The following is a 27153-nucleotide window of genomic DNA, read 5'->3' as shown; positions in this document are numbered from 1 at the left end:
CGCTCCCTGTATTTTACCCCTGCCACCTTCAGAATTTGAAAGAGAGTATTCCAATTAACATTGTCAAAAGCTTTCTCTAAGTCTACAAATGCTAGAAACGTAGGTTTGCCTTTTCTTAATCTTTCTTCTAAGATAAGTTGTAAGGTTAGTATTGCCTCACGTGTTCCAACATTTCTACGGAATCCAAACTGATCTTCCCCGAGGTCCGCTTCTACCAGTTTTTCCATTCGTCTGTAAAGAATTCACGTTAGTATTTTACAGCTGTGACTTATTAAACTGATAGTTCGGTAATTTTCACATCTGTCAACACCTGCTTTCTTTGGGATTGGAATTATTATATTCTTCTTGAAGTCTGAGGGTATTTCGCCTGTCTCATACATCTTGCTCACCATATGGTAGAGTTTTGTCATGACTGGCTCTCCCAAGGCCATCAGTAGTTCTAATGGAATGTTGTCTACTCCAGGGGCCTTGTTTCGACTCAGGTCTTTCAGTGCTCTGTCAAACTCTTCACGCAGTATTTTATCTCCCATTTCGTCTTCGTCTACATCCTCTTCCATTTCCATAATATTGTCCTCAAGTACATCGTCCTTGTATAAACCCTCTATATACTCCTTCCACCTTTCTGCCTTCCCTTCTTTGCTTAGAACTGGGTTGCCATCTGAGCTCTTGATATTCATACAAGTGGTTCTCTTTTCTCCAAAGGTCTCTTTAATTTTCCTGTAGGCAGTATCTATCTTACCCCTAGTGAGACAAGCCTCTATATCCTTACATTTGTCCTCTAGCCATCCCTGCTTAGCCATTTTGCACTTCCTGTCGATCTCATTTTTGAGACGTTTGTATTCCTTTTTGCCTGCTTCATTCACTGCATTTTTATATTTTCTCCTTTCATCAATTAAATTCAATATTTCTTCTGTTACCCAAGGATTTCTATTAGCCCTCGCCTTTTTACCTACGTGATCGTCTGCTGCCTTCACTACTTCATCCCTCAGAGCTACCCATTCTTCTTCTACTGTATTTCTTTCCCCCATTCCTGTCAATTGTTCCCTTATGCTCTCCCTGAAACTCTCTACAACCTCTGGTTCTTTCAGCTTATCCAGGTTCCATCTCCTTAAATTCCCACCTTTTTGCAGTTTCTTCAGTTTCAATCTGCAGTTCATAACCAATTGATTGTGGTCAGAATCCACATCTGCCCCTGGAAATGTCTTACAATTTAAAACCTGGTTTCTAAATCTCTGTCTTACCATTATATAATCTATCTGATACCTTTTAGTATCTCCAGGATTGTTCCAGGTATACAACCTTCTTTTATGATTCTTGAACCAAGTGTTAGCTATGATTAAGTTATGCTCTGTGCAAAATTCTACAAGGCGGCTTCCTCTTCCATTTCTTCCCCCCAATCCATATTCACCTACTATGTTTCCTTCTCTCCCTTTTCCTACTGACGAATTCCAGTCACCCATGACTATTAAATTTTTGTCTCCCTTCACCACCCGAATAATTTCTTTTATCTCGTCATACATTTCTTCAATTTCTTCATCATCTGCAGAGCTAGTTGGCATATAAACTTGTACTACTGTAGCAGGCATGGGCTTTGTGTCTATCTTGGCCACAATAATGCGTTCACTATGCTGCTTGTAGTAGGTAACCCGCACTCCTATTTTTTATTCATTATGAAACCTACTCCTGCATTACCCCTATTTGATTTTGTATTTATAACCCTGTATTCACCTGACCAAAAGTCTTGTTCCTCCTGCCACCGAACTTCACTAATTACCACTACATCTAACTTTAACCTATCCATTTCCCTTTTTAAATTTTCTAACCTACCTGCCCGATTAAGGGATCTGACATTCCACGCTCCGATCCGTAGAAGGCCAGTTTTCTTTCTCCTGATAATGACGTCCCCTTGAGTAGTCCCCGCCCGGAGATCTGAATGGGGGACTATTTTACCTCTGGAATATTTTACCCAAGAGGACACCATCATCATTTAATCATACAGTAAAGCTGCATGTCCTCGGGAAAAATTACGGCTGTAGTTTCCCCTTGCTTTCAGCCGTTCGCAGTACCAGCACAGCAAGGCCGTTTTGGTTAATGTTACAAGGCCAGATCATTCAATCATCCAGACTGTTACCCCTGCAACTACTGAAAAGGCTGCTGCCCCTCTTCAGGAACCACATGTTTGTCTGGCCTCTCAACAGATACCCCTCCGTTGTGGTTGCACCTACGGTACAGCCATCTGTATCGCTGAGGCACGCAAGCCTCCCCACCGACGGCAAGGTCCATGGTTCATGGGGGGGTAGATGTAGATGTAGATGTAGATGTAGATGTAGATATAGTAATATAAATAAATTGACTGTACCAATTTCTATATCTAAATCTCTGTATGTACTCTGCAGGCCACCATACATTGCTTGGTGCAGAGTACCCTGTACCTCTATTTGTCAGTTCCATTCCTGCTCCCCTTGCAAGTAGAGCGTGGGGAAAAAATGTCAATGTATAAGCTTCCGTATGAGCTGTAATTTCTCATATCTTAGCGGTCCTTCTGCAAAATGTATGTTGGCTGCTGTAGAATCGTTTGGCAGTCAGCCTCAAATGGTGTTTTTCTGAATTTTCTCATTTGATCAAGAGACTCTTATGAAACTGTGTGCTAACTTGCTCCCCCTGTGGAATGCTTGGATACTTCAGACTATACAAGGTACATATGCACACCTAAAATTCTCAAACTCAATTTATAAGGAATGTGATATGAACTACTTGTGGAAGAAAATTTCCATGGTATAATCCATTTGAGGTACGCCGATGATATTGTAATTCTGTCAGAGACAGCAAAGGACTTGGAAGAGCAGTTGAACGGAATGGACAGTGTCTTGAAAGGAGGATATAAGATGAACATCAACAAACCAAAATGAGGATAACGGAATGTAGTTGAATTAAGTCTGGTGATGCTGAGGGAATTAGATTAGGAAATGAGGCACTTAAGGGGAGCCGGAGGTGGTCAGATCCAAAAAATTACGATTTTTTTTTTTTTTTTTTTCCTACCAAAATTTAATTGGAACATTCCTCTTTAATGTAAACCTTGAATTATTGTTCTACTCGCCCTAGAAGTGGAGTTATTACCATTTTCCCCCATGCCTGCAGAGGAAATGGGCGGCCGCTGAATGCATCTAACACCCTCTCGTGACTTCCTGGTGAACTGCTTGGGATTTTCTCGGCCTGTTACGCATACAGCGCCTTATGTTACGCATACAGCGAGTGTGCAAGGGTTGGCTACATTGTTTTCTGTGACAAATGAAGCGCTAAGAGCGCGGAACATCGTCTCTTTGCTGTTTACCGTTTCGAATTAGTTCAGTGTTGTGCCTGTTGTTTGTAGTATTATACTTCTTGTGTAAAGTGTTGTTCTGGTTACGATGCCACGTTTTAGTAACCGGGTATATGAGAAGAGGAAGAACGTAGGGAAAAGAAAATTAACACTAATACCAAGTTGCGATACTACAATTACTGAAACAGTGCGTTCTTCTGCTAAGCAACACATGGCCGGCCATAGCCTTGTGACATCTTCTAGCAAGAAGCTGTGTGGTGGAAGTGACAGATTTCGTGAATATGTTAGTGACAGTGATTATATTAACGAAGTACTGAATATTGGATTATTATCTTCTGTGCTGAAAGAAAGTGTTATGTGCAAAATGTGTTCAAGTGTAGGAGTGGGACTAGAGATAACAAAGCACTTTGGTTTAGCTTGTGAGATGAAGGTAATCTGTGCATGTTGCAAGTATCAAGTGACTTTCTACAATTCACATGCCAGTCTCTTTGGTGAAAATGGATGATCTAGAGTGTTTGATGTGAATGTTCGACTTGTGTATGGTCAACCATTGGAAAAGGGTCTGCTGCTGGTAAACTGCTTTGTGGTATTATGAACTTGCCATCGCCTCCAAGCAAATGGGTACTACTGTGAACTGGTAGGATCCTCTGTTGAAGATGTGGCTTTGAAAACCATGAAGGAAGCAGTGGAGGAATCTGTAGAAATGAACGGTGGTTCTAGGGATTTGGTAGTGGCATTAGATGGTTCCTGGCAAAAGAGGGGTCATAAATCCCTGAATGGGGTTGTAACTGCTACTTGTGGTGATAGTGCAAAAGTGATAGATGTTGCAATATTATCAAAACATTGTAGGTGCAAAAATAAAATCAAAGGAGAGCACAGTGGAACCTGTGAGGCAAATTTTAGTGGATCAAGTGGAGCAATGGAAGTGGATGGAGTGAAACAAATTTTGAATGTTCAGTTCCCAGATACAATGTTAGGTACAAATACGAGGGTCAGTCAAAAAGTAATGCCTCCTATTTTTTTTTTCTACGTTTAATTGTCAGGAAATTTAAATGCAATTACATAGGTTGAAAACCACAACATTGAGGATCATTTTGTCATTTTTCAATGTAATCTCCGCCCATCTCTACAGTTTTGGTCCATCTTTGAACAAGGGCATGTATCCCAGCACGGTAAAAATCACAGCTCTGCTTCCTAAGCCATTGACGCACGGATGTTTTGACGGCCTCCTCATCTTCAAAATGAATCCCACGATGAGCTTCTTTTAGTGGCCCGAACAGATGGAAGTCTGATGGTGCCAGGTCAGGGCTGTATGGGGGATGAGGCAAAACTTCCCATCCAATTTTGACAATCTCGTCAGAGGTGTGACGACTGGTGTGTGGTCTTGCATTGTCATGCAAAAGAACAACATCTGCCATTGATTTTGTTGGGCGAACTCGCTGAAGACGTGCTTTAAGTTTGTTGAGGGTTGTGACGTATTGAACAGAATTTATTGTGCATCCCTGCTCCAAAAAATCAACCAGAATCACACCCTCTGTATCCCAGAAAACTGTTGCCATAACTTTCCCTGCCGATCGCACAGTTTTGAATTTTTTCTTCCTCGGCGAGCTTGTGTGACGCCACTCCATTGACTGCCTCTTTGATTCGGGTTCAAAAAAATGCACCCATGTTTCGTCCCCGGTCACAATTTTTTTCAGAAACTCATCTCCCTCCAAACGGAAGCGCTGCAAGTGTTGGGAGGCTATTGTTTTCCTTGCCTCTTTATTCTGATCGGTTAACATTCTTGGAACCCACCGTGCACAAACTTTTGAGTACCCCAATTGTTTAATAATCGTGATCACACTGCCTTTACTAAGAGAAATAATGCGACACACTTCATCTGCAGTCACCCGACGGTCACCACGAATGATGTCATCAACTTGCTGAATGTTGTGTGGAGTCACTGCACTCACCGGCCTGCCGCTCCGCTTTTCGTCAGTCAACGGTGTTTGCCCTTCAGCTTCCTTACGACGACGAACCCATCGTCTAACAGTGCTGACATCCACTGTCACAACACCATACACCTTCTTCAGTCTTTCATGAATGCGTATGGGCGTTTCACCTTCTGCATTCAAGAATTCAATCACACAACGCTGTCTCAAACGAACATCGATGTCGGCCATCTTACAAACTTCTGCTGTGCTGCCACCTGTTGACACAGAAAGTTACTACTGCAGTGGATTGCAGAAGAAGGTTTGAGGAATGGCGCCAAATTCAAATTTTTCACTTAACTTAATTTCTTTTAGTAGAAAAAAAATGGGAGGCATTACTTTTTGACCGACCCTCGTACTACCTTGGGGATGGTGACTCCAAAGGTTTCAAGACTATAGAGGCACTGAAACCATATGGAAATGAATTTGTAGTTGAAAAGTTGGAATGCATTGGGCATGTGCAAAAGCATATGGGTGCACGGCTTCGAAGGCTCAAACAAACAAACTTTGGGTTCAAGTAAGCTCAGTGATGGAAAGACAATAGGAGGGAGAGGCAGGCTTATTGATGAGGTGATTGAACGTCTACAGAGATACTATGGGTATGCTATAAGGCAAAATACTAGTAATGGTAGTGACATGCGAAAAGCAGTGTGGGCATTGTTCCTTCATACTGCCTCTTCCAATGAATACCCTCAACACAGCCTGTGCCCAAAAGATTCCTGGTGCAAATATAATGCAAAAAAGGAGTATGATCATAAACATGGTTTGCCAGCAGCTGTGATAAATGCCATAAAACCAATTTTTCATGACTTAGCACAGCCAGAATTGTTACACAAATGTCTACACGGAAAGACGCAGAATCCTAATGAGAGCGTAAACAATTTGATTTGGAAAGTGATTCCTAAAAGGGTGTTTGTAAGCATAAAAACACTGCACTTTGACATTTATGATGCAATAGCAACCTATAACCAAGGGAACAGAGTGAAGTGTGTAGTTCTGAAGGCGTTAGGATTTACAGCTGGGATGAACACTGTTCGAGCACTAAGAAATATTGACAGAGAAAGGATAAGAGGAGCAGAAAGAAGAAAGGCATATGAAGTGTGAGGTAACAACAGGCCAGAAAAGAAGACAGAAGAGGAAGCTTTTGGAGGATGAAGAAGAAGACCCTGATAATCCACCCTATAGTGCAGGAATGTATTGAGAAACTTTGATAGCCATTTCCCGTAAATTAGAATTTTTCGAATATAAGGAACATTTTCTCAAACTCCACTCAAGCTAGAGAGATGAAATTTTTATACAGCACTCCTAGTGGTCAAACTTACATTGTAACACAGCCATTTGGCAATATGTTCAGTAGTTTCATTTCAGTTTAATTATAAAGCAATTATTTGTAAAAAAAATTTGGGTCATCAATAAAAAAAATAATTGGAAGGAAACTAGAAAAGATACTCCAAAATCCCTCTGTCATAACTGCAATACTAAACCACTCTATATGTAAAAAAAATTCAAATTTTTCTATTTGGTAGTTTATTCATAAATGTTCCTCAAACTTAGTGATTTTAACATGGGCAGCATAGGCACCTCCAGCTCCCCTTAAAGTAGTAAAGGAGTTTTGCTATTTGGGAGGCAAAATAACTGATGATGGTCGAAGTAGAGAGGATATAAAATGTAGGCTGGCAATGGCAAGGAAAGTGTTTCTGAAGAAGAGAAATTTGTTAACATCGAGTATAGATTTAAGTGTCAGGAAGTCGTTTCTGAAAGTATTCGTGTCGAGTGTAGCCATGTATGGAAGTGAAACATGGATGTTAAATAGTTTGGACTAGAAGAGAATAGAAGCTTTTGAAATGTGGTGCTACAGAAGAATGCTGAAGAGTAGATGGTGGGTAGATCACATAACTAATGAGGAGGTATTGAATAGAATTGGGGAGAAGAGGAGTTTGTGGCACAACTTGACTAGAAGAAGGGAATGGTTGGTAGGACATATTCTGAGGCATCAAGGGATCACCAATTTAGTATTGGGGGGCAGTGTGGAGGGTGATAATCGTAGAGGGAGACCAAGAGATGAATACGATAAGCAGATTCAGAAGGATGTAGGTTGCAGTAGGTACTGGGAGATGAAGCAGCTTGTACAGGATAGAGTAGCATGGAGAGCTGCATCAAACCAGTCTCAGGACTGAAGACCACAACAAAAAATCAGTTTTAAATCTGACAGAATTTGCTGTTGTCAGTGGATGCAGAGCCACCTCATACGATTTCCAAGTGACCATTGTGAACGAGTGGGCACCCAGAGACTGTACAGAATATCATTGCTCCCAGTTGTATATAAAGCTGCTTATATTCAATGGGTTAAACAGAGAAGGCACGTATTGTGATCCAACAAGTCACACATTGGTCTCTTTTCAAGTGGTGTGCAGAGTCATGAGGCATTAAACTTGAAGTGTGTAGAATGTGTAGTTCAGGCTGGAGGTAGTTCTGTGATGTTTTTGGGGAGCTTTTCATACTATTAATTGGATCCACTTATTTGATTATGGTGAATGTGATCTTGTATGTTTGTTTCAACATCCTCAATAAAAAGTGTTGCATTTTCTTCTGCATCCTTGTGATGAGTTAGCTGTTGATGATTCAAACCTTTGATATGAAAAGGATTTAACAAGGTTGCATGTATGCATTTCTGCTGACTGGCCTTTTAAATCACTCGAACTTACACCCACAGAAAATGTCTGGTCCAACAGTGTGGTGATATGATCAATATGAAATAGCAGGAAACACAATAACGGTCAAGCAATGAGTTGCTCTTCCTGAATATGAAAAAAGTGTTTTACATATTACATCACCATTCTTAGTTTAGAGTTGAAATAAGCTATTTGTATCCTCTCTTAGTGTGATTTGTTGATGATTTTGCTCCATTGAGCCTGGATCTTTGTTGACTCAGTCCAAGTCAGTATGTAAATTTACAAGTGGTATGTTTTAAACCAATATACACCAGCATGGGCAGCATCTGTATAATGTGGAAAATATCATAAGAAATATCCATATAAGTGCGAGTAGGACTCGCACGCCAAGGGTTTTGATTACGTATATAGATGGTTCGTCCATCCCAGGAATCAAGAATTTGACCAGTTTTAGCCTGTTATTGACATCGACACTGGCATGATATTAGTCCTGGAAATTTGAGGACTTCCAAGAATGATTTAATTTTAAGCTTAAATATTTTATATAATTTAATATTTGCTATTGGAACTTTTCATTTATTTTATTAATTTTGGAATTATATTAAAATATTATTATATGAACTTGCTATGCTTGCGAAGCCTGTTTATGGTCTCCTCATCTCTCATTTTCATTTCGGCTGTCTCTTCTATCTTCTGCTCCCACTGTTTCTCTCTCTGCCACTGCCTATCACTGATCATCGTTATCTCCTTTTTCTTTAGCTCCCACTCCCATTGTCTTCATCCATCTCTTTGCCTTTCGCTCCACTTTATACAACCATCACTACCTCCTCTCTCTTCCTTTCCCACTGGCACTGTCTTCTCTCTCTTCCATTATCACTGTCACTCTGCTACTCTCTTTCAGCAGAAAAAAGTGTAAATATATTCGCATGCCTAAATGTTCGATGAAGAGTGCAGAATGAGGATTGCGGAAGCCAGTTTGTCTCTTTCAACAGTCTTTTAGACAAGCATACATGTCTCTTTTTGACTCCGACACGAGCATTTTTCAGCTGGTTCTCTTCTTTTCCCTATTATAGCATGGTGTGCTGCTTAATAAAAACAAACTCTGTAAGTCAGTGAAATTTTGAGCTTTTATTTATATACTTGGACAAATTTATATAAATTGAGTATAAACGACAATTAAGTATGCATAATATAAGATTAACACACAATTGTCTCTTATCCAATGCAAGTTCTCTTTACACTACTTTACATAAAAATACACATTTTGAGGCTCCACTTACAGTATACAAAAAATGCCATGTTTGATTTCCAAGTACAAGGAATTTTGCATGACAAAATAATTTTTTGTAGGGTGCTTATCCCACCAGGTGGCACCACTGAATAATTTCCTGGTCAAGACAGCCTGTATAAGCATGAAATCCCCCTTTTTTCTTTTTTTAAGGCAACTGCCCAGAAACAAATGGTGATTTTTAATCTGCCTAAGACCCATCCTAGGTCATCCCTAATCCAAAGGAACCAATCAATTTGCTAGGGATGGAGGAAGTGTGTAAAGTTTAAATTTTGTTTTTACCCTGTAGTGTAGGATAGCTACAATACGTCCATTCTTCCGAAATGTCACTAGAATGGGCTATCCAAAACAATTGACCTCTTATCTCTGTAATAAACAGAATCTGAGGTACAACCCCATGAAAATTCCCATTTTCACATGCGGCTTTTTGGGGCATACTGGGTACTGTGCACTTTTGTACACTGACGATTGCCTCTTCCAAAAGTATACCGATTACACAGCATAATGCAGGTTGATTAATTATAATTTTATATCTCATCACATTTAACTCTTCAAAGTTTTGGCAGTGATGAGATGCTGGACTTCATCATCTCGGGATGGATAAATACAAGTCCCATTTGGTTTTCAAGGGAACCTTATACCATTCTTCCTTCAAGATAGTGACAAGTTTGGGTATGATGATAGAGGTGGATAGTGATCATGCACCCTTCTCTACAATGTAAACCACAAAGGCTCCATAATATTGAGATATGGTGAGATGAGATGATTCATCTGCGTGCTTGCAAAACCAGTCGTGTATGATGTGAGCTGTGTGATCAGGGGCCGTGTCATCTTGGAACCCAGAATTACCGTTGGGGAGTAAACATTGTACCTTGGGATGGACCTGATGAGCCAAAACGGTCACTTAATCCTTGGCAGTAATGTGACCTTGCAGAGTAGCCATGGGGCCCATGGTCTACCACTATACCGGGTGTACATAAAGTCCAGGAACACTTTCAGTTATTTATTGCAAAAGAAATAATGTGTAGATGTCATACATATTGCATTTTGAAGAAAAACTCAGAAAGTTTTTTTTTACAAACATAAGATATGCGAACCATGGGTGACCCGGCAGATGTCAATACGGTAATCGAATTCTTGCCATACCAGTCCCAGCATGGCATCGTCGACTGTGGCAGTTGCTCCCATATTCTCTCCCGGAGATTTGCTACATCACTTGGTAGAAGTGATATATACACCAGCTCCTTAATATATCCCCACAGAAAAGTCACATGGAGTGAGAGGTCTGGCGATTGGGGAGGCCATTTCATGAAACCGATTTCCTTGTACTCCTGATGAATGTCTCTTGTACGTGCTCCACATTTGTTTCACTCACACTGGATCGTCAACTTCTCTTTGCCGGGTACAAGCTACCAGTCGTAACAAATTTGTTATGCCAGTAGTAAATGGTCTTCCTTGTTGGTGGCTTCTTACTGCTCTTGTTTCTAAACATCTGTTGAACTACTGTAGCACTTTTTTTTAAAAAAAGCTCCAACACACAGAAAGCTCACTCTGCACCTGAACTAGGCATGTTTGCTTTCCTTGTACTCCTGATGAATGTCTCTTGTACGTGCTCCACATTCGTTTCACTCACACTGGATCGTCAACTTCTCTTTGCCGGGTACGAGCTACCAGTCGTGACAAATTTGTTATGCCAGTAGTAAATGGTCTTCCTTGTTGGTGGCTTCTTACTGCACTTGTTTCCAAACATCTGTTGAACTACTGTGGCACTTTTTTTTAAAAAAAAAGCTCCAACTCACAGAAAGCTCACTCTGCACTTGAACTAGGCATGTTTGCGACTAGCGCTGACTATCGGCAAATTACCAAACTCAGCTGTGGGCTTCTCTTCAAAACGACATATGTGTGACATCTGTACAATGTTTGGTTCTTGTGCAAAAAATAATTGAAAGTGTTCCCAGACTTTATGTACACCCTGTATGCCAGTCTAGATCATCATCATCAAACCCCTGCCATTTTTGTTCTTGTGACATAAACTCTGCCAGACATTGGAAACAGTGTGAAACAAGACTCATCTGACTAAATAACTTTCTTCTAGTGCTCCATAGTCCATGTTTCATGACTTTGGCACCGCCTTTCCTATTGTGGTCAGTGGCATCACTGATGAGCATTTTTTGGAATTCCACACATACTTAAGAAGTATAAATCTTCGATATGGTGCCTTTTGAAACATCAAGCACTTTGACTCCCTTGGTTCCAGAGCTATTCATTATATCAGCATAATATTCCCACAGTCAAATTCACTTAGTTCTGACAAAAGGTTTTCACAACTATGCCAACATTATTCTAACCACAGCTAATGAGGAAATGGCATATGTACCATTTGTGCTCAAACACAACAGCACAACCCGCAGGCTTTGCTAGCATTTACATTTATGTTCAAGCATGCATTTCTTGCAGTTCTGTCCCACCCCTGTAGGTCTATAGTTTCCCATTTGATCATTTGTACACACTTGATGAAATGTCCATACTTCTGTTGATCAGGAAAACAGTCATCATCAAGAGACATGTGTTGATTGTGAAGGAGAATGGATACGTGACACTATGATGGACAATTTTTATCTTCATTGTGGGAACCGCATCTCATCCTACAGAGTATCACATTTGTCACGAACAGTATGATTTTTAAGATTTTCACATCAGAGGCTTTCATGCAGGGAAGCTTGAATCCTGTGCTGTATCACTGTCGTAGGATTCCATTTCATGGTGATAAATGATCTATTTATGTTTTTCTCTCAATTTCACTGCTAACTTCAAAACAAATAACAGAGCAAAAATTTGATTTCTCGCTCACTCTCTCACCCCCCGGTCTTCAACGACCCCCACTACCGGTCCCCCCACCCCCAATACTGGTCCCCCCCCCACTACCAGTCCCCCCCACTACTGGTCTCCCCTCACTACTGGTCTCCCCCCACTACCGGTCCCACCCCCACTACCGGTCCCCCCCCCACTACCTGTCCCCCCCCACTGCCTGTCCCCCCCCCCACTGCCTGCCCCCCCCACTGCCTGTCCCCCCCCCCCCCACTGCCGGCCCCCCCCACTACCGGCCCCCCCCACTACCGGTCCCCCCCACTACCGGCCCCCCCCCCACTACCGGTCCCCCCCACTACCGGTCCCATCCCTCCCCCCAACTACCGGTCCCATCCCTCCCCCCAACTACCGGTCCCCCCCCCCCCACCCCGCTACCGGTCCCCACCCCACTACCGGTCCCCACCCCGCTACCGGTCCCCACCCCGCTACCGGTCCCCACCCCGCTACCGGTCCCCACCCCGCTACCGGTCCCCCCCCCGCTACCGTTCCCCCCCTACTGGTCCCCCTCCCGACTACCGGTCACCCCCCCATTACCGGTCTCCCCCCACTACCGGTCTCCCCCCACCCCGCTTCCGGTTCCCCTCACTACCGGTCCCCCCCCCCCCCCCCCCCCGCTACCGGCACCCCCCACTACCGGTCCCCCCCACTACCGGCCCCCCCACTACCGGTCCCCCCCACTACCGGTCCCCCCGACTACCGGACACCCCCCCCTATCGGCCCCTCCCACTACCGGTCCCCCCACCCACTACCGGTCCCCCCCCTTCCGGTTCCCCCCCACTACCGGTCCCCCCCACTACTGGTCCCCCCCACTACCGGTCCCCCCCCACCGCCGGTCCCCCCCACCACCACTACCGGACCTCTCCCCCACTACCGGTCCCCCCGCTACCGGACACCCTCCCACCACTGGTCCCCCCCAACGGTCCCCCCCACTTCCGGTCCCCCCACTACCGGTCCCCCCTACAACCTATCCCCCCCGCCCCCCACTACCGGCCCCCCCACAACCTCCCTCCCCACTACATGTCCCCCCCCCCCAATTGCCGGTCCCCCCCACTACCGGTTCCCACCACCACCACCACCACCACCACCACCACTACCGGACCTCTCCCCCACTACCGGTCCCCCCGCTACCGGACACCCTCCCACCACTGGTCCCCCCCAACGGTCCCCCCCACTTCCGGTCCCCCCCTCTTCCGGTCCCCCCACTACCGGTCCCCCCTACAACCTATCCCCCCCGCCCCCCACTACCGGCCCCCCCACAACCCCCCTACCACTACCGGTTCCCCCCACCACCACTACCGGACCTCTCCCCCACTACCGGTCCCCCCGCTACCGGACACCCTCCCACCACTGGTCCCCCCCCCCCCCCAACGGTTCCCCCCACTTTCGGTCCCCTCCACTTCCGGTCCCCCCACTACCGGTCCCCCCTACAACCTATCCCCCCCGCCCCCCACTACCGGCCCCCCCACAACCCCCCTCCCCACTACATGTCCCCCCCCCCCATTGCCGGTCCCCCCCACTACCGGTTCCCCCCATCACCACTACCGGACCTCCCCCCCACTACCGGTCCCCCCACTACCGGACCTCCCCCCCACTACCGGTCCCCCCACTACCGGGCCACCCCCCCCACTACCGGTCCCCCCCAATACCGGTCACCCGCCACCCCCACCCCACTACCGGTCACGACACCCCCCCCCCCCACTTCCGCCCCACTACTGGTCACGACACCCCCCCACTTCCGCCCCACTACCGGTCACGTCACACCCCCCCCCCCCCCCCCCCCCCCCCCCCGCCCACTTCTGCCCCACTACCGGTCACCCCACTTCCGCTCCATTACCGGTCACGAATGCCAGACATTTGCCACGCCGGACATTTGCCACTCTTGTCCCCTCACCAGGTAGTGATCCCTCAGGTAAGGGACACCCTTGCCCGTACTACCTCACTCCGCTTTCAAACCGCCGTCTCCACATCTTACTCGATACAACCAGTTCGTAAGGGGTCTTCTTCTTATACATCTTGTCCAAATATAGAGCTTCTTTCCCGTAATCAAAATATTTATAACTTTCGGGAAACGAAAGCAATACCGACGATTATGTCAGTATGTAATTAGTTCTGCCAAGTATAAATATAGATTCCTCTGTCTACGGTAGCTTCCTTTCATGCTTACTGATTGCGATACAAACAGTCCATCTGCATGGAAGCAACAAGAAAGGAACGATGTAACGAGAATGCGAATGTACGCTAGTCATTTCTTTTTGAGCACTGCATTTGTGCCGACTATAATTACTACAACTGCACACCCAAAAGGCAATAGGGAAAGAATAAATGGGTATGTGAATTTTTGAAAAGAAGAACGACATACTCCATATTAATTTACTCTCTAAAACATTAGTTAATAAAGTGTAGCGGGCAATGTTCAAAACATAACTGAAAACACGTTCACTAAATAGCGATAAGAACATATATGATTGAGGTGTCATCTGAAGTCGACTTACAATTTTAAAATGTTAGAAAAAAGGAAATGAAGTAATACAGAATGCTACGCATGTAACGTACGTTGTTGTTCTACATTGTTTAGCTCTGGTATTTGCAGGGTCACAGAGAAAGCATCTTAGGTTCTGGAGGGAAAAGCCGTAATTGTAATTACCTGCACTACAACAGAAATAAGGAGGACAGTTTACGGGAAAAAATGTAAGTTCACAATCGACTTTGAAGCAGATAGTTCCTGTGACTTAGTATGGGCAGAGGTTATATTCGACAACCGGAATAAATTAATAACTGGATCCTTTTACCGCCCCCCTGTCTCAGATGAAACAGTTACTGAACAGTTCAAAGAAAACTTGAGTCCCATCATATATAGGTACCCTACTCATATAATTAAAGTTGGCAGTTACTTCAGTCTACCTACCGCATGTTGACAAAAATAGATTTTCATAAACCCTATTGTAAATAGAAAACAACTTCCGTAATTGTTCTAAATGCTTTTTTTAAAATTATTTTTAACAATTAGTTGACGAGGCCATCGTTACGAAAACGCACTTGACCTCTTAGCCACAAATAATCCTGAGCATCACGACGGGTATAGGGATTAGTGAACACGCAGTCGTAGCGAGGCTCACATCCGTAACAAAGAAATTCATCAAAACTAAACGCGAAATATATCTATAAAAGCAGCTAAAAATTCAGGTGACATCTTTCTAAGAGATAGTCTCCAATACTTCCACACTATGTAAATGAGTACCATATGTGGCGTAAGTTCAAAGAAATAGTGTCAACAGAACTCAAGGTAGTTGGTACACAAAACAGGACAGAAAGCTGTTGCAGGAGCACCGCAAAAGGCACGTATAATTTGGACAAACGCAAAATCTCCAAGATTGGTGAAGTTTTACTGAGGCTCTAAATTTGGTGCGGATTTCAATGCAAAATGCATTTAATAGTTTCCACAACGAAACTCGCTCTAGAAATGTGGCGGAAAATCCAGAGAGATACTGGTCCCATGTTAAGTAAACCAGCAGAAAGTCTCAGTAAGTACCTTTACTGCGCGACAGCGATGGTAATGTTACTGATGACAGTGCCACTAAAGGGGAGTTAGTAAATGCATTTTTCGAAATTCCTTCACCAAAGAAGACGAAGTAAATATTCCATAATTCGAAATGAGAACAGCTGCAAACATAATTTAGACGTAGATATCCCTGGTGTTGCAAAGCAACTGAAATTACACTTTCAGAGACAGAGGAAATGATCAAATAACTTTTCAAAAAGTCTCTAATGTATAAGAAAAGTAGGTCTAATACATTTGATTCTGGTGTTCTTTAGTAACAATTAATTTTCAGTCGTAAGCTCCTTGCTTTTACTGACCTGTTTAAAGATAATCAACAATTTAGTAAGAAATTTTAATTTTTAAAGGACTATATGTAAATGTACTTAAGTAGATTTACATCTACTTTAAATGTTTGCAACTAAACTTAAATAAAAAATATTTGAGGTGCCAAAATTGTCAACCTTAGCATCAGATCAGTTGTGGGATGTCAATTTTAGGTGCAATTCAAAGGTTTAGTTCCCATTTTCTTTTACAAAAGCGTATACTGTCAGTTTAACAAAGCATGATATTTTAGGTGATAGTCGCGATTCTGAAGCTTCAGTAAATTATTTTAGAACTCTCAATTATTTAACAGTATGGTCATAATATTGGAAGGTAGAAAAAAGTTATCTTAACGTGACAACAATAAGGATACTTTTGTGAGGCTTGAAACACTTCTTAATTTTTACATTAAGAAACTGATTCACATCATACTTTGCACAGGCTTTGGACCGTCAAAATGATAAATGACCTTTTACCATTCTTGCGTGTGTAAAATCAGCCTAAACACACCGAACGAATGTACATTCTATTTACAATTCCAACTTAATATTAGCTCCGATAATGCTGCTTCAGTGTTTTGATAATTTTATCTCAGTAATCTGCGAGGACTCAGTGGTCTTCATAATTTTTAATACATTATTTTTAATGTATTTTAGTACAATTTATGAATATGGGCAATGGCTTTCAAGCAAGGCCTAATGTTGCCTGTCTCTTCATAATTCTCTATCCTGTCGTCCAGCTTCATGTACTACTTCTTCCTCTTCTTACCTTCAAGATTCATTTCCAATTTCATGTGCATGCAGTTTGTGAGCTCTACTTCCTTTTTCAAGCACTCCACCAAATAGTTGATTCTTGGGTGAGGGTTTCCAATAATACTATTTATTTTGTTGTGCCACCCTTCAACAGCATTCGTCGTTCGTTGCCTGTTTTCGTAACAGTCCCACATTTCTATTGCGATATCCTCATTCTCTAGCCAGTTATCCACAAAGTCGTCAAAAAATTGAGAGAACCTTCCGTTATCAGGAGCTTCTGCATGAATCTCAATACATCTGGTTTTACAACTGCCAGCGCTGCACACATGCTGACGTGAAGGCTTAAATCCTCGTTGTAGCGGTACTCCTCAGTTAGACTGAGAATTTGAATTCTTCCCATAAACTCTTCTTCATATGGAAATAGAATCCATTTATTTCAGTTGTGGGAAAAACTTGACGTATGGCCGATACCGCAGCTGCCTCAAAGTCCACCTTTACTTGTTTAGGACACCGCTCAGATACTGCCTTTTTTATCAAACGAAACAGACGAACATATGTGTCTTTCATCTTATTAGGGAGCAGTGCAAATACAGTAGGAAGAATGTTTGTTTCTTTAATTGGGCCTCCTAAGTCTATGTGTATGGTGTAGATTTGTGCAAACTGCTTGCTGCATCTCTTAAATGTTCCATCCATAAAAAATGGGAACATGTTTTTAAACTTTCTTTTCCTTTGCTTCCACTAAAAATTATTATTCTCACCTCTAATATATCGTCTTCCAGAAGAAAACTACTGCCATCTCCCATTTTTAATTGATCCTCATGAAGATCAATTTCATAAGAGTTCTTAGGCTCTGGTTGGTTCCCCCGCTCTTGACTCCATCGACGACGCATGGTTCTCTTCATAGATTCTGAATTAGGCATCACTGTAACAAAGTCATAAACTTTATTATGTAGATTTCGCATTTCATCCGCGTATATCTCCGATAACTGAGTAGTTTCTTCTCGGGACCTTCTCTTCGCCCTTTCCACTTGCTTTCTCACTTTCAGAGCCGCATCGTCAGGTGGTCCACAGAGATGTTCTAATATGTTCAACACTTTTCCGTTCCTCTAAAGCAGCTTTCCCTTGCAATGATCCGCTTTTCGGCGTAAGCACATCCATGTAACAACACCTTCTTTATATTCCCTCTGTTTAAGATATGCGTAACCTTTGTAATGAACAGGAGGCATGCCCTTGTTCATTGTAATAACTTCCATACTGATGGTCACATTAGGAACTTCGAAAGCAAACTAATGGCTCTGAGCACTATGGGACTTAACATCTGAGGTCATCAGTCCCCTAGAACTTAGAACTACTTAAACCTAACTGACCTAAGGACATCACACACAACCATGCCCGAGGCAGGATTCTAACATGCGACCGTAGCGGTCGCATGGTTCCAGACTGAAGCGCCTAGAACCGCTCGGCCACACTGGTTGGCCAAAAGCAAACTGGGCGGGCGGGTGAGGAGGAGGAGGAGTAGGAGGAAGAGAAGGGGGGGGGGGGAGAGACAAGGGACCTGACCCTTCGGAGCAGGTAAAATCATGGCAAATGTCCGGCGTCACAACTGTCCGGACACAACGGGTCACGACCCCCCCACTCCCACCCTACTACCGGTCACGACCCCCCCACTCCCACCCTACTACCGGTCACGACCCCCCCACTCCCACCCTACTACCGGTCACGACCCCCCCCACTCCCACCCTACTACCGGTCACGACCCCCCCACTCCCGCCCTACTACCGGTCACGACCCCCCCACTCCCGACCTACTACCGGTCACGACACCCCCCCACTCCCGCCCTACTACCGGTCACGACACCCCCCCCACTCCCGCCCTACCACCGGTCACGACCCCCCCCCCTCCCCCCCACTCCCACCCTACTACCGGTCACGACCCCCCCACTCCCACCCTACTACCGGTCACGACCCCTCCACTCCCACCCTACTACCGGTCACGACCCCTCCACTCCCACCCTACTACCGGTCACGACCCCTCCACTCCCACCCTACTACCGGTCACGACCCCCCCACTCCCGCCCTACTACCGGTCACGACCCTCCCCCACTCCCGCCCTACTACCGGTCACGACCCCCCCACTCCCGCCCTACTACCGGTCACGACCCCCCCCCCACTCCCGACCTACTACCGGTCACGACGCCCCCCCCCACTCCTGCCCTACTACCGGTCACGACCCCCGCCCCCCCCCCCTCTCCCGCCCTACTACCGGTCATGACCCCCACCCCCCCCCACTCCCGTCCTACTACCGGTCACGCCCCCCCCCCCACTCCCGCCCTACTACCGGTCACGACCCCCCCCCCCACTCCCGCCCTACTACCGGTCACGACCCCCCCCCCCCCCCACTCCCGCCCTACTACCGGTCACGACCCCCCCCCCCCACTCCCGCCCTACTACCGGTCACGAACCCCCCACTCCCGCCCTACTACCGGTCACGACCTGCCCCCCCCACTCCCCCACTCCAACACTACCGGTCACGACCCCCCCACTCCCCTACTCCAACACTACCGGCCACGACCCCCCCCCCCCCCCCCCACTCCCGCCCTACTACCGGTCACAAACCTCCCTCTCCCGCCCTACTACCGGCCACGACCCCCCACTCCCGCCCCACTACCAGGCTCGACCCCCCCCCCACTCCCGCCCCACTACCCGTCAACCCCCCTCGCCCCCACTACCCATCAATCCTCTCGCCACCACTACCGGTAACCCCCCCCACTCCCGCCCCACTACCCGTCAACCCCCCCTCGCCCCCACTACCGGTCACTCACCCCCGCCCCTCACCCCCGCCCCTCACCCCCCGCCCCTCACCCCCCGCCCCTCACCCCCGCCCCTCACCCCCCGCCCCTCACCCCCCGCCCCTCACCCCCCGCCCCTCACCCCCCGCCCCTCACCCCCGCCCCTCACCCCCCGGCCCCACCCCCGGTCACTCACCCCCTGCCCCCCGCCACCGGTCACTCACCCCCTGCCCCCCGCCACCGGTCACTCACCCCCTGCCCCCCGCCACCGGTCACTCACCCCCTGCCCCCCGCCACCGGTCACTCACCCCCTGCCCCCCGCCACCGGTCACTCACCCCCTGCCCCCCGCCACCGGTCACTCACCCCCCGCCCCCCGCCACCGGTCACTCACCCCCCGCCCCCCACCACCGGTCACTCACCCCCCGCCCCCCACTACCAGTCACCCTCCTACTACCAGCCTGCCCCCCCCCCCCGCCCCCCATTACCAGCCCCCGCCCCCCCGCTACTGTATCCCATGCCCCCCTGCCCTGCACTACCAGTCCCCCCAGCCCTCCGCACCGGTAGCACCCCAACCCCCACCCCCCACCTGTCCTGTGTGTGTGTGTGTGTGTGTGTGTCCACTCACTAGTGCCCCACCCCCCATTTCTTGAAATGAATCTACAAATCTATTATTTGCAGTACACCTGGTGACTTTCACTACTTGTTTATGCTTAAACATTGAATAAAATTCTGATTTTGTTTACTTCTTGCTTCATTATGCGTACTCCTATTACATTTTATTTCCTGTTATCTATTCTTTACGAAAATCATCTTGTATTATTTACCAATAATAGCATCCATAAAGTACACTTAGATTCAGTTGCAAAGTTATTTTATTTTTACTTATATTTGTTGTACAAGAGGGTTGCTCCTGCATTTGAGCACAGAGCTCCATGTGTAAAGTGTGCTTTCATGATTGACAAACTGTCAAAAAGTGAGTCATCTTAAGTTGAAATCCTTGTCTGTTTAATGAGACTAAAATAGAATATCAGAAGCTAAGAGAAAATGAAGTTTTTTGTTTTCACATAACAGATATTGAAAGAGTGAATGATTGGAAAGTAAAACATTGATACATTATTGTTGTAGATATTTTGTCATACAGTTGTCCTCATACCTTCTCTATACATCTCCTCTTGCTCCTCTGGTTTATTCTCCCCCCCCCCCCCCCCCAAATTTTCTTCGCCTCCCTATTTTTATCCCTTTCTTAACTTTAAATCACACCTTCGTAATCTGCTGCACCAAACTCTTTTTCCCACTACACCATATTTTCGTTTAACATGCAACATTTATATTTTTCTTGGTTCACCTTGTTTCACTATACAAGGATATCTCCTACAGACTCAATTTACTTCATCCCAATTTCATTTTTAGCACTACATTTATGTAGTTTGTTATCCATCCCAACAGAGATGAAGGGTCTTGCACAGGATAGACTAGAGTGGTACAACAACACAAGCATGTTTGTGCAAGCAGCAGTGCATGAGCTCAGTTTGTGATGTGTTTACTAATTGTAAAGCTAGCTTCTGAAAAGCAATGAACATGTTATTGCATATTGATTTATGGAACACATATATTTATTTTTACCCAGGTAATGGTAAAACCAAGCAAGAAGCAAAACACTCCGCTGCCAAGAATCTTATGGATTTGATTAGAGAAGCTGGAAATCCAGACCGAGGATCAGTCCCTGTGGGTCGAGTTCCTCCTCTGTGGTATGTTGTTGTTACTTTTTTTTCGGTTAAAAATGTAGATATCAGAAATGTTTGTCGCGGACTTTTCGGTGAAGTACTGACTTTCAGTGTGATATGAAATAGGATTAAACATTCTTAAAATTTACTCATTAATTTGTTTTACGGTGAGGTATGTTGGAAATATAAAAAAAATAGGAGTCATATGGTGGCTACTTAAACTGATATCAGTCATAGCATTCTTATGAAATTTACTGGTTTATTTTAGGATTTGAGGTGTGAACAGTAGCAAAGCAAAAACTAAAAATGATTGAGAAATTTATCCTTTTAAAATATTCACTTTTGAAGTATGCATTCTCAAGTTGGTTACTTCACTGTCCACAATACACGAAAGGTTTGTGCCACACATAGCCACCAAATTTACATATTATTGTAGTCCCCACAGTAAATTTTAACATTGATGAGTTAGATGAAAATAAGCTAGCCACTGCCAGATCTCTTCCTACACACACACACACACACACACTCGACTACAAATTTGAATCAGTGAGCCTTTTCGCATTGAATGCCCAGTTCGTGTATGAGGGTGTTAAAGGTTTTCAGGTAATGTGAAAATGGATATTTGGGAGCACTGACCTTGGGAGTGTTGCTCTCAGCCCACAGTTGAACACCATATTAGAATAAACATTGTCATGAAATTTACTACCGCACAGTTTGGAGAAGTACTCCTTCATTACCCTAGCGAAGTACTAGTTTAATCACATCAAACAGGATGAGTGTTCAAAACATGATCCACTCTTGCCATTCGGACACCAGCATCACAACACAGGCCATTGAAGCTATTTGTGAGCTTGTCAATGGTGATTGACATTTCATTGCATTTGAAATACTTGTAAACCTTTAAATCAGCTATTGAAGTGTTCAGACCATATTTAGGATGTGATTCGTCAAGCTTTCCTGGCAGGTATGTTGTAGTCTTCACGAGTTTGCTGCTGGATCACATTGTGCAAATTCCACAATATTTCCTCGGAGCAACTGTCTGACATCTTCAGGTGGTTCAATCTTGCTGGTGGCTAGGTACAATTGATGGTATCCATACATCGATGCCCGGTTTGTAGAAGACGCGTGTGAATAATGCGCAGGTGCTGAAATCGTGAATGCGCAAGTGATTTGTAGATGGTACCATATTCAAATGCCCCTACCGAAAATTGCAGAGCGGCTCTTGTGCGGATGCGCTGTACACTGCATTTACTAACAGTGTGGCCAGACGTAACCCACCAAAGACCATACTAGACCAATGTTACGACGGTTTGTTATCAAAAAACCATGATTTTTGTGTCGTGATTTAATAGCAGCCAATGCAGGGGTCCAGGCTGTGCTCAGTTGAAATCCTGCGTCCCTGTTGATGAGATTATCAGCTGTACATATATGTATTGGTTCCCTAATGACACAATCCCAGAAAGATGATGCCGGGGGTAAGACTTCAGTCTTTTCATGAATCATGCGATGTCCTGTATTTAGACAGTGTTCCTCAATTGCCGACTGATCAGGTTGGCGAAGGCATGTATGACGCTGATGTTCATCGCAGCATTCTTGTACTGTGAGACATGTCTGGCCTATATATGCTGTCCCACATTGGCAGGGAACCTTGTACACACCACATTTCCTCAGGCCAAGATCTTCCTTAACCAAACCCAACAGGTTTCTCAGTTTTGCAGATGCTTGAAAAACACACTTAATGCCATATCTTCTGAGGACTCTTCAGATTATTGACGACATGGCACCAAAATAAGACAAAAGGGCCAAAGTGATGGGTGCCTTCGTATCTTAATTCTGCTGCACAGATGGAACTCACCTGGGCCTGAATGCATTACGTATCTCTCAGAATAACCGTTTTATCGGAACACTGTCTCCAAATGTTGTATTTCACTCGACGGGCATACAGGATCAGATACCACATTTGCTCTATGAACTAACATATGTAATGCACTATCGCCTGCACATTCTTCGTGCATGTGTTCTAGAATTGCGGCATTTACGTGCGGATACCATCAGTGGGTTCCTAGCCACCAGCAAGGTTGAACCACCTGAAGATGTCGGATAGTTGCTCCGAGCAAATATTGTAGAATTTTCACAACGTGATCCAGTGGCAAACCCGTGAAGACTATTTACAACATTTAGGATGATTAGGGATTCCAAAAAAGTCTTCTTCCCTCAAATTGTGGAGTGGCAAAGAAGAGGTGACATGGTAACACTCATAGCCAAACCATACCTGTGCACTGAGGACATCATAATAACTTTGTTGTGATAATACAAAGGCATTCTTTTGGTTGAGTTAGTCAGGTGCATCAAGCCATTTGTGCTGCCTATTAATGCGCTCTACATCATGAAGTTTAAGTTACCACCCAGTTAGAAAGTTGTGGCACTTACATAAGATTTCTGTTGCTTCTTCAGGACAGTGTCCCCTGACTACAGCAATAACACAATAGGCATTGGCTGATATGCGTCGTACTATCCTGCAGTATCCATCTTCCAGCCCATATCTGGTACAGTGAGACTACCAGATATTTGGGCTGCTTCTGGTGCTGTGGTTGAGTTTATGCTCATTGTTCACTTACCACAGTAATCTCCACATGCCTTCAGCCTGATTGAGTTTCTTAGTGAAGAAAAACTGCTGGAAACTGGCTACATTGTGTGTGTCCCTAGACTGCATTTTATTAACTGTTAATCTGTTGATAGTTTGTTCTGCACATAATGTCTAGGTTCAATAAGTACGTGATGAAGGTGCTTGGAAAAATAACCGAAACGTGTTTGCAAATAGAAAAGTACCACACAACTGCCACAAATCCATACTATAACAAAGATACATATCTGATGCACAGTTCATTCTACATGTTCATCTATTCCTTCACTCTTCGGTTCATTCACACGAAACACTCCTTAGCAGTCAGTATCCGTATCGAACCAACAACTTTCTAATAAGAAATCACAACAAAGTCTGTTTGATGGTAGTCAAATGTTCACACAGTATTCAGCAATTAATTGTGAGGAACCAAAATATTACACATTTATTTAGTTATTATCAAACTAGTGTGTCTAATCAAAATCGTGCCATGTGATGTTAAGACAAGTAATAAGAAAGGCAAAACCAAATAAACTATCATAAACATGTTCAGAGCCACTCCTGGTACATTCTTACTTTCTGAAAATTACATCCTGTCTCCTCGATACTTGACCCTTTTGCAGTCAGTTGTTTTGAGTGATGGATGATAAAAATGTAAAATATCTTTAAACTGCCGTGCAGTGTTCTACTTAAATTGTCTTATATCATGCTGCATTTGATTTAAAACTATGAAAAAATACCACTTATTCACAAAAGTATGTAGTTTATTATGATGTACCCAGATTGCCATATTGCTGTGTTAATTGTTTACAAGTGATGAAATAAAAAGTATTTTTTTAAATAATACAAATTTGGTTTTCTTTCTGTGTAATTAACACTAAACGTGATTTTAAAGAAAGCTCACTAATATCCATAAAATCTATACAAATTTCCAAATAAAATGACATAGAAGGAATGAAATTTTTAATATTATTTGCGGAAATAATAATTGGTAAGTACATTACAATCTAACTGATGTATCTAGTTATCACCTAACACTTGTGTTTTCGAGCGCAATGCACTTCACCAAATCATGGAAATGAATTAGATGGTTTTGTGCTCCAGTATGAGGAGGATGTTGGTCTTTCATTGAGTCCCATATTCAGTAAGTGTGCTAATGAAACCTTTTACCTCGTCTGTCGTGACATTCTTCCATTTTTTGTATGAGCTGAACAAAGTAGCAACATGTTTAAATGTAAATTGCGTAGATGAATGATTTTTTGTTTTGTGACAGTTGAAATAAGGTCCACAGCTCGTGGTCTCGCAGTAGCGTTCTTGCTTCCCCAGCATGTGGTCCTGGGTTCAATTCCCGGCGGGGTCAGGGATTTTCACCTGCCCCGAGATGACTGGATGTTGTTGTCATCTTCATCATCATCATCATCATCATCATCATTCATCCCCATTATGGTCGAAGGAAGGCAAGGGCAAACCACCTCCATTAGGACCTTGCCTAGTACGGCGGTGCGGATCTCCCGCATTATTCCCGTATGCTCTGTCAAGAAGCATGGGACTTCATTTCCATTTCCAGTTGAGGTAATACAGTAGTGGAAAACAAATTGAAATATTCAGGTGCAGTAGATCCTAGTGTTGGCATATGCTTTGGTCCAGGCACCTCATGAAATTGATGTGGTAGCGGCTGTGGCGTTTCAGGTACAGTCACTTCAGTGTACTGCGTATTTGCCATTCTGTCTTCACTTTCCATCTGTATTCCAGCAAGAACATCACTGTCACTTTCTGAACCACTGCTGCATTCCCAAAATGCTCTGTATAGCTACTGTTTTGGAATAACTCACAAATTTCATTGTTGGACACATTTTTAAAAAACAAATTGCAAAAGTGAATGAAGTATACAAACTGAAAACATTGAACTTAAAGAAAAATGAAAACAATATGAAACAACTGTATTGCACAAAACCAAAAATGTCGGATGACATAACAAAATGTAGACAACTATTACGAAGCATGATGTCAACAAATGAACAATGTAGTAGCAGAGTTATAGATTGTCACTATTTCCCTGTAATGACACTCAGAAGTCGTCTAGAGGTAAATTTCACAAGCTAAACAAAAGCAATCAGAGTACTGATGAATTGGCGCTCTCACAGTACTGTCACCAATAGGGAGTAATGATAGATTGAAACTTTGACATTCAAAGTGTTAAGTGAAGGCAGACTATCTCCCAGCTCCAAAACAAGCTATCCCCAAAGTGACTGAGATAAACTATGACCCATGAGCATTGTATTTGCACTCATGTAATTAGGTACGTCACCTGAGTCATAAGCCTTAAATAAACTAATGTATTTTGCAAAAAAAAAAAAAAAAAATTAAAAATAACTTTGTTTATGGACAGGATTAAAGATAGTATTTTCTTGGTGCAAATATCAGCATTTTTGCATTATGCCATTCACATAGTGTATATGATGTACTCCATAATTGCACAATATCAGGTTCGTGATAATTCTGTCATAATCACTTACGATTTAAAGATTCATTCTGCACAGCACTCTTCATTCACTCCTCCACAGAGTGTATAAGATGAAAACTCTTTATTGTTATTCAGACAATATTATGAAGGCTAGATTGCTACTCACCATATAGTGCATATGGTGAGATGCAGAAGGGCGCAACAGAGAGACTGTTAAACAAGTAGTGGGAGAAGGAAAGTGAGGGGCAAGGGGTACACTGGGATGGGAAAGCAACAACAGGAGGGAATAATAATGCAGCACCAGTGAAAGCTTACCTTGGTACAGGCGGAGATATAATGAATATAGAGACAGCTGAGCAATAAGTAGACCGTTTTATTAACAATATCTAACTCCCAACCATTTTCCTTTCACTGCCACAGCTACTGTTGAGAGTTTGTAAAATATCGCGTGCCATGCGTGGTAATTGTTGTTGTTTTTTTTTTTTAATTTATCAGATTGAGGAGAAGTGAGGCTTCAGGTGTTCATCCTACAATTCTTTTAACCATTTCTTATTTGTGGAGATTTTAGGCCATATAAGGTTCTGGTGTAGTACCTCTTGTCTCAGTTGTCAAGCTTTTGAACGGCTTTGTGATGTTGGGAGACCTGCAAGTTCAAATGGCTCTGAACACTATGAGACTTCACATCTGAGGTCATCAGTCCCCTAGAACTTAGTACTACTTAAACCTAACTAACGAAGGACATGACACACATCCATGCCCGAGACAGGATTCGAACTTGTGACCATAGCAGTTGCGCGGTTCCGGACTGAAGCGCCTAGAACCGCT

General features: G+C 44.1%; 1 protein-coding gene across 1 annotated transcript in view; it reads left to right on the top strand.

Annotated features, from left to right (window-relative positions):
• Nucleotides 1-27153, top strand: part of LOC126473783 (RISC-loading complex subunit tarbp2-like) — a 128234-nt gene that overhangs the window by 51994 nt on the left and 49087 nt on the right. The window contains exon 5 of the mRNA XM_050101052.1: nt 21145-21265. Coding sequence (XP_049957009.1) covers nt 21145-21265 — 121 coding nt within the window. The remainder of the gene's footprint in view (nt 1-21144; nt 21266-27153) is intronic.

The sequence above is a fragment of the Schistocerca serialis genome, chromosome 4 (genome assembly GCF_023864345.2).
Source record: "Schistocerca serialis cubense isolate TAMUIC-IGC-003099 chromosome 4, iqSchSeri2.2, whole genome shotgun sequence".
Taxonomy (NCBI): Eukaryota; Metazoa; Arthropoda; class Insecta; order Orthoptera; family Acrididae; genus Schistocerca; species Schistocerca serialis.
The sequence above is the reverse complement of the archived record's forward strand: the minus strand, read 5'-3'. Positions and strand labels throughout refer to the sequence as shown.